We start from the raw sequence: 9,498 nt of genomic DNA on the forward strand, positions 1-9,498 counted from the left end.
ATTACCAAATGACTAAAATGCCCTTAAAGCTTTTCTTTAAAATTTTGTCCTATTCATGCCCATTTTTGTCCAAACGAAATATAATGGTCTAATTACCATTTAAGGACCTCCTCTTTAAACCCCCATTTCAATCAAGTACTTATGAATTAGAACACATATTTTGCAACTTTTGCAATTTAGTCCTAAAAGTCCAATTAAGCACTTTATCAGTAAAATTACTTAACGATATTTTTACACAATATTTTAATCAATAAATAAACCTTAAAGCTTAATCAGAATAAATTTTTAGACTTCGAATTCGTGGTTCTAAAACCATCGTTCCGTTTAGGCCCTAAATTGGGCTGTTACAACAACTTCTGCAAATAAGCCCTAATAGGCAAATTAAACATGCAATCTATAAAATTTCTTATCAATACTCTAACACATGCATCTAATCACTCGGTAAATCATAAAAATTAATTGAAATAAACTTTTCTATCTCAGATTTGTGGTTTCGCAAGCACTATTCCATTTAGGCCCTATTTCGAGATGTTACATTTTATTTTTTATTTTTTTGGAGTTTTGTAAAATAGGGAAGAAATTCTTGTACAAAGATGATGGTTTTTGGGTCTCGACTCGAAAGTTTGATAAAAATTTTAAGGTTTTTTAAAATATTTTATATTTTTTACATATATATTTTGAATTTTTAGAAATTTTTATTTTTAAAAATAATTTAATTTTTTTAGAATTATAGTTAATTTTTTTAAAAAAATTAAAATGATATTTTAGTTATAATTTAGGGACTAAATTAGTAATTAACCATTTAAATTAACATTCACATCATCACAGATAAAATTTAACAAAGGGTTTAATTTGCACGTTTTGAAATGTAATGATTAATTTATTCATTTTTTTCAATAGAGGAGTCAAAATGCAATTCATCCTTAAGTACAGGGGCTTCCTTAGTACTTTTACCATGTTTATATAATATATAAAGAAAATGGGTTTTATTCATGTGATAAAAAGGGAAAATATAAAATCATTTATTTCATTCCTTTCTTGTTAAAGTCCTCTACTTTTTCACAAATTGCTTTTCAAGAATATTTGTTGTAAGCTATTCTAAGATGATTTAGCAATTAATTGGTAAAGAAAAACTACCATAAAGGGACCAATAAGTTTTGAGGACAATTAGTGAATAGAAATGTGATGGCCCAAAAATAATTAAATAAGATGGGATTAGAATATACATACATACATACATACATGTATAGACGCAAACATAGTCCTATTAGAGGGACCCTATGACATGGCTATGCTCTTAAATGGGGAATGTAAATATTTTTTTATTTTAAAAAATTTAATTGATAACACAATTTTAAATTTAACAAAAAATAAATTAGGAATTGGATTTTTAAAATTAAAAGTAAATAAGTTTAATTTCATGAAGAGTACCCTAATTTAAATAAATTTATACTAATTATCTGTATAATATTTTATTTATTTATTTGATTCTTTTAATCAATTATTCCATTTCTACTTTTGTAATTACTTATTACTTATTTTATTATTGAAAATATTTATTTTATTTATTGGATTGCAAATTTATATTTGTATTTATTATAGATGTAAAGGGCATGACCGTAGCCTCGGCGATGCGGTGACGGAGTTGTGTATGCCATAATTGTTTACAAAAAAAGAAATTTACCAACGTTCATATTTCCATTTAATTTTGTTACTAAAAAGGAAATTACTACACGTAAAAAAGTAAAAAAAAAAATTATCTGTTTATATCATTATCAGACAACGAAACGCTACAGCTGAAAATTATTATCAGACATTGCAAAATCCAAAAAGAAATACACAATTTTCTTTGTTTTCAGTTTTGTCTTCCTCTTCCCAGGTAATTACTCTTTTTCTTTGTTATGAGTATTTGAATGCTTATTTTGGGTTTTAATTCTGATGGAAAAAAGGGTTGTTTAGATTTTTATGGGTGCTTTCTTTTTGATAAATTGGATGAATTTTGCTTGATTTTATGCTCCTGGAATCCTGATTTCAATGGTAAAAGTACTGTCTTTTTTTGCTTTTTTCTCGAGAAAAAAGTTTAATCTATAAGAAATGCTAACGGTAAAATTTTTTTGTTTTGTTTTTGGGTAAATTTTGAATAATTTTGTCAATTGGAGCTTTAGTTATTTGATTTTGTGATCTGGGTTTTTGCGGTTGTTTATGTTTTGTATGGTGATACAGATCGATGATGATAAAGAATATGCAAAACAGGTTGTCTTTGTTTAAGTTTTTTTTTTTGGTTTTGGGTACAGTAATAGATGGTAAGGGGAGGGAAGGTTGGTCAAAGAAGCAATTTTAAAAGAAGGGTCAGATCAAAAGATGAGGCTTCGGATGATTCAGATGAAGATTATGTAGTTTCACTGGAGGGAAATGATGAATCTGAGGACGATGTGGAAGATTATTGTTCTTCCTTAGATGAGTGTGCATCGGAAGAGGGTTTTGGGAGTTTTGTTGATGGCGAGGATGATGATGAGGAAGAGAAAGAGGTGAGGAAGGTTGTTTGGTTGAAAGCTAAACCGATGTCTTCAGCAAGGACGAGGAAGATTGTGGATAGAAAATCACAAAAGCGGAAAGTTGTATCCGATGAAGAAGATGACGATGAGGATTATGAGATGGAGGAGGAGGAGGAGCAAGAAGAGGAAGATGATGATGATTTGGAATTCACCCTGGATGAAGAAGATTGTTTGGATGAGGAAGAGGAGTTGACTATGACAAAGAAGAAGAAAAACAATAAGAAGGTTAGTAAGCAAGGTTTGCGGGAAAGGGTTCCTTCCAACCATAGGAAAAAGAGGAGAAAATCTGCTGTTTCTAAGAAGCCTTTGAGAAAAGGAGGAAAGAAGAAATGTCGGTTGAAAAGGAAAAGGAGAATTGAGGAGGAAGAAGAAGATGATGATGATTGTGATTTCATAGACAAAGCTCCAACTGTGAGAAAAAAGAGCAGAAAAAATGGAGGACTGAGGAAGAAAGCGTATGTTATATGTTCAGATTCAGATTTTGTTTCATCTGGATCATCTGATTATGAGTATACAATCTCGGAGGAAGAGAGGGAACAGGTGAAAGAAGCCAGCCATTTGTGTGGAAGTATAAAAACTAGTTTGAGGAGCTCATCATCCTCAAAGAGAATTCAGGAGGTTGAGGAGTTAGGCCAGTGTAAGAAACCTTCAGGAAAAAAGGGTAAGGAGAAGGTAGAGGAAACAAAGGCTGAAGTAATAAAGTCAGTCTGTGGCATTTGTCTCTCCGAGGAAGATAAGCGAAGATTGAGAGGCAAGCTAAACTGTTGCAGTCATTATTTTTGTTTCACCTGCATTATGGAGTGGTCAAAAGTGGAATCTCGATGCCCTTTGTGCAAGCAAAGGTTTGAAACAATCAGTAAGCCTGCAAGATCAACAGCAGGAGTTGATTTGAGAGATGTGGTGATTCAAGTCCCTAAACGGGATCAGGTATCTTATATTTGCCCTGACAATATTTTTATGTTGGGGTTTTCATTTTCCGTGCTTTTTATGGTTTTAAATGGCCATATTTGTTTTGCAGGTCTACCAACCATCTGAGGAAGAACTAAGAAGCTATCTTGATCCATATGAGAATGTGATTTGTTCTGAATGCAACCAAGGTGGGGATGATGAACTCATGTTACTGTGTGATCTTTGTGATTCATCAGCTCACACCTATTGTGTTGGTCTCGGGCGAGAAGTACCTGAAGGAAATTGGTACTGTTATGGTTGCAGGCCCGTTGCCCTCGGGTCCTCTAGTTCCCAAGTTCAAGATCCCTTACCTGATCAAAGGACAATAAACAATTTGTACAATCGATTCTCACCCATTGTAAATGTAGGAGAAAGTTTAGACTCCATTGTAGTGCCTTCACCTCGTACGCCATTACCTCCCGGTTTTGTTGGTCTTTCATCTCCTAGATTTCCTACTGCAGATTTTCCATCTGTTTCTCCAGTATCTGGAGTGGCAGCTCAAACTCTGACAGGAAGACGATGGTTACACCGCCAGATTCAAAATCTTCGTTCCATGAACAGGATGAGTCTTATGGTTGGTAGGACTGATGGGATATCAACTGCCAATATGGGCATTGATTTTGTGAACTCTCACGTTGATCAGAGTAGGCAAACAACAATTCAACAAGCAAGGACACAACAAATGGGTCAAACAGTAATCACAGAGGGGTTACACGATGATCCCTCTTCTTCACTGCAAAGTAGGGACTTCTTTTCACCGAGGTTGAGCCATTTGAGAAGGCAAGCAGTTCAGGATTCAACTACCACAACATTAAACACGTCTGTTAATTTGATGTTATGGCCTGAGCTTGCTGGTATCAATTCAGATGCTCAACTCTATCAGTGCCGCAATGGACCAAACATTGGGCCTGATGTTTTTGGTTCAGCATTTTCCGTCAGAAATGAGGACAATTCTTCCATGGCCAAGGAACAATTGCAAGTAATGGTTAGAAGCCAGTTGAAAGCCTTGTCCAGAGATAGTGATTTGGGTAAGTGAAACCCCATCTTTAATAAACTTTATGTAGGGTACATTTTCGTGTCTAGACTTTGTCGTTCGCAGTTCAGTTTGGTTTTTTGGTGACATTAATGTTAGTGAATGATTTGTAGTAGTGATTAATTGAGTTCTACCTTGTGTTCTTTATTTATAAATATATGCAGACAATGGTACTTTTACGGACATAGCAACAAGTTCCATGCACACCTTATTGGCTGCTTGTGGGCTTGAGCATAGGAGGAGTGAGGTTCACATGGTACCACCACCATCAAATTGTACACACATTGAAAGAGTGGCAGCCGGTCAGGCGAGCTTAATGAAAGGTTGTTGCTTAACTTGTTTCGATTCTTTTGTAAAAGATGTAGTGAAGAGGATCATGGATACAAGATCCAGGCAGTGGTTAAGTTTAGGTCTTTAGATATTTGATGTAGTTAATGCACCTTTCTGCATACTTCTTTTTTTGGTTAGGATTTAGTAACCAAATTTTTTGAACACCATATTTCCCCCCCTTATGTTGGTTTATACTTACAATTCAGACATTGAGCCTGCAAAAAGTGCTCTATTCTCTTTTGATCACCATAATAGATTATTGTTAATTGAAGACTTGAGCAATGTCAAAATTTTAGTACTGAATTTTCTTTTCACTGTGTTCCCCTGTTTTGACCTTTTGGTTTTGCTTTCAACTTTGTGCTTGGAACTATCAAAGCTTCAATAACCAATAGAGAGATTGCTTGTATGTATTGAATTAAATCATTGACTTTTATATTTTAGGTACACCTTGGATCCGTTTTTAATTTCTTACCTAGATTCGGATTTCGGACTCATTAAGCAACTATAATTTTATTTTATTATTTATACTTTTAGTTTTCATGAAATTATACTTTAGAGCATGGTCAAATCATCACAAAATCTTACCTTGTTAGGAAAAAGTATTGACTTCTACACTCATGGATATCGAGTTCAAGCTAGTTAATTTTGATTGGAGTATTTATTTGTCCATTTACCCAATCAACTTATTTAATACAAGGAACTCATCACCTATAAGTGTCGAGGTAGTCTCATATAAATCCCTCACTCTTTCCTCTTATATTCACCTATGTATGTCATGTCAGAAAAGTTAACAAATGTTAACTTTTTCATCCATTTTGAGATGATTTGATAAACAATGCAAATTTTTAGGAGTGAAAAATTAAATAAGAGGCTAAAATGAGTTTTTTTTCTTGTAAAGTTAGAGGCTCAAATAAGTCATTATGCCTATTTTAAAATGTAAGAGAAATACTAAATTTTATGTGAATATCAATTTGATTTAGATGATTATGCAAAAATTTTAAATGAAAAACTTTATCCAAATTTATATAAATTGTCTTATTGCAACAAGTAAAGAATCAAAATACATACCCAAAGTTAGGTGACTTAAGAAGATATCTAAACAGAAGCCTATAAAGAAAAATTCTATGATGAAAAAAGATGAGCATCTGTTTGATATTTATATATGCTAAGAGAACACCATAAAGTTCTTGATATTTATATATGCTAAGAGAACAACATAAAGTTCTTATGCTTGTTTAAAATTCTCCTATAGTTGATTTCTCCTATTTAATTTAATGGACTTTATGATTTTTAATATCTCAATGCATTAGTGAAAGGAATACCAATTAATGGCAACTAATTCTTTTTGTTCAAAAGGAATGATTAAATAGTGAATTTCATGGCAATCATTTTGTCAATCTTATGATAACCCTTCCAGTTAACCTTTCCATTGAGGTTAGCACTAGAGCCACAATTGTTGTACTCAACATAGTAGAGGGTTTCTTTGTATTTGACTTTGTATGTCCTTCAAAGCTCATCTACCCTTTAGGCTTAATGAAGTCACCCAATGTGGATTCCATGATAATAGTTGCAAAGAATTTCTTTCTTGGCCTGCCCAAATAAGTCGCGATTTTGAACATGTCATTGAAGAGCTTTTGTCCAAGGACAATCTTGCAGTTTTGGATCATAGGACTAGCAGTCTCATTAATGCAGTCTTTGTCTTATGATGTCACTGTGCTTAATTAATTATCCATTGGCCTCCTTACAATGATCAATGAGTTTTGTATAATAGTAGGGGAGTCATCGAAGATGAAGTCAATGGTTCTAAAGATTACACAATTGCGAAAGAAATTATGATTTTCTTGATTGTGCAAGGTGTTTTGGTAGGCATCTATCCTGCAATTGAAGAAGGCTGACTTATCTGATTGAACGCACAGAGCCACTGCCTAGTGCTTTTTAGGACCAACAGCGTTCTGGAATCCCATAGATTTGGCAATGAACCATTCCCAATAGCAATTACACTGTTAAAATTATGAAATTATTTTATTACAAAAAATTATCGTGGGTAATAATTATGATGGATTAACTAGCCTGAGTTGTCTCCTACAAAGGTATAAAACTATATATAGGTTGCTCCATAATTATGTGTTACTTATGTTATTGGTTAAGAGTGACAAAAAAACATAATGGTTAAAAGTTCTTAGAAACTTACAGGATGTGGCAGTCTGCAAATTGGTAATTCCACCACCATTTTTGACACCCTTGTGACTAGTGACAATAGTTTTTCTCGAGCCATCACCATACATAACGGTGTTAGTGTATTGTTTGTCTACAGTGATGTACTCAGCATAGATTTCACCGTTGATATAAATCACATATCGGATATTGGAGTTCTTGAGAGCAACAACTAAGGTTGCACTAATGGTCTTTAGTTAACTACTACCATCCTTGACCACAATAACATTTGGTTTCAAGTTGCTATTATCAATCTTAGCCAGAAGATGGCGATCTTTAGCTAAGAACCATGAGGGATATCTATTCTTCTCAACGAAAAGAAGTCTACAGGAGTTAGTAATATTTAACTAGATGTCGAATTTGGAAAGAATGTTTGACAACTTTGTTGTTATTGTCAAGGCATTACTTGTGAGTTCACTAGCAGTGACAATATCCTTTTGCATGGTTTCTTTCATGTTGTTACTGTAACACCTTGATACCCAACTCAATCATTGGATCTGAGTTACAAGATGCCACATTCGATATCGTAGCTACTATGATCAAATTACAAACCATTAAACATTGAAGCTGTAACCAGAACAAGTGTATAAAATGATATATAATCATTTACGGGTTTTATACGAGCTTATGAAAGCTCTTTTGTTAACCTGAGACTAAAATAAGACCAAATTGTAAGGATTACAAAGTTTCAAGTTAACGTCGTGATGCCGAGGGTTCTTCGTCGTGACGCAACTCTCTGTTTGCTGCTCATCATGACCTTGCGTAATGACATTGCCACATGGACTTTACCCTATATCTCGTCTCGACGTCAGAGGTTCATCGTCGCAATGTGACTCACTATTTTCACAAGAATCAACCTGGTATAAGTTTGGACGGCCTGTAAACATGTTTAAACACCAACCATAGTACCATATCAACACTTACCAAAGCATACAATACAATTTGTGCAAAATTGGTACCTCTAAGTACCATCAAATTACACACTTCTAATACCAACTAATCAAATTGACATATACCATTCATATTTCCAAAACCAACCAAAACATATTTAAGACTATATTCACAACCTTAAGGCTTAAAACTAACTAGATGAACACACCCAAATACAAATTCAAAGCATTAAGTTATATCGTATACAATTTGACCATTTGAACACTTAGCCAAAATCCTTATGTACATGCCATAATACCAAAATGAAATACAGTTTACAAACTTTATTGAGTCGTAAACGATAGTTTGGATGTTGGCTTCCAATTCTAGGGCTTCAAAAATCACCTGAACCTGCGCATTGAGAAAATAAACTGTATGTTGAGCAATAGGCTCAGTAGTACATTTATAATTCAAGTACATAACATAAACATTAACAATCAATCCAAACAAAATCATGTATATTTGCATGCACATATCAACCACCTACTTATAAATTGGAGTTACCACGCTTTACATCTTTAATCTAAACATCTTATGTGTATAAAATAAGCATCAATTCACTCCAATTCAATACAATATATATGGACAATCATTTTGCTTATAATAGCAACAATTCAAACATACCAATATCAAAATATTCAATTATAAGCCCTTTTCTGAAATATCATTTATAATATCACATATTTCATTTGTTTTTTGAGTCTACCAACTCGTTCGTATTCGTTTCGACCCCTAGGGCTCAATTTCATTTGATTTACAAGATCAACTCTATGTTTACAACACTTCATTGGCATTTAATCACAATTCATTCCAAAGGTACCAATTTATAATTCATTTATCAATAATTTGTAACCTCTATTAACCTCACTCGGACTCGGACGGATACTCGGATCGTCCAACTAACAAACCAAACTGGCATCATAATGCATTTTGGCGTGCAAAACGCATACCTTGAACACAAAGTGCATACTAGCGCATAATCCTGCACTCAATCTAATCTTATGGTATGCCAACTATATCTGATTCAGCCCGATTAGTTAATAGGGTATCAACATTCAATTCCTTTTAACAATTTAGTACACATGTCATATTTCAATCATTTCCACCATCATAATCCAATTCAATATTTCACCTATATTTCATAGAATTTCCATGGAATTTAACATATATAGAGCAATTCTTACTATTTAACAATTTATTCAATTTAGTCTTCTATTCTGAAAAATCATTCAAGCTCGATTCAAAAACTCATGTAATCATTTTATACTTACCTTGGTACTCCTATATGCAAATGACATGATATACAAACAATTCATACAACTTAAATTATAAATGTACAAACCAACATTTTCACATGCCACTTATCGACGATTTTCACTTTTCTTTTCCCTTTCAGTCGTTCGATATTGTTGTTAGCTATGAATAATCATAAAACACATCCTATTATCAGATTCCAATTGAAACAAAATCAAATACCAATTTTCACAA

At 33.3% G+C, this 9,498-nt stretch overlaps 1 protein-coding gene across 2 annotated transcripts; it reads left to right on the forward strand.

Annotated features, from left to right (window-relative positions):
• Window positions 1-1,630: 1,630 nt before the first annotated feature.
• LOC107893288 (remodeling and spacing factor 1) lies at window positions 1,631-5,180 on the forward strand. 2 transcript variants are annotated; one of them, XM_041085554.1, is made up of 4 exons: window positions 1,631-1,879; window positions 2,295-3,482; window positions 3,574-4,531; window positions 4,701-5,180. In XM_041085554.1, exons 2-4 carry the CDS (start codon window positions 2,301-2,303, stop codon window positions 4,952-4,954), a joined length of 2,394 nt encoding a protein of 797 aa, XP_040941488.1. In that variant the 5' UTR covers window positions 1,631-1,879; window positions 2,295-2,300; the 3' UTR covers window positions 4,955-5,180. The 2 variants fall into 2 exon arrangements, with proteins under 2 accessions (XP_040941488.1, XP_040941487.1); XM_041085553.1 differs by having other exon boundaries at window positions 1,715-1,879; window positions 2,224-3,482.
• Window positions 5,181-9,498: the final 4,318 nt, after the last annotated feature.

This window comes from Gossypium hirsutum, chromosome A13 (assembly GCF_007990345.1).
Source record: "Gossypium hirsutum isolate 1008001.06 chromosome A13, Gossypium_hirsutum_v2.1, whole genome shotgun sequence".
In the NCBI taxonomy this organism is placed as follows: domain Eukaryota; kingdom Viridiplantae; phylum Streptophyta; class Magnoliopsida; order Malvales; family Malvaceae; genus Gossypium; species Gossypium hirsutum.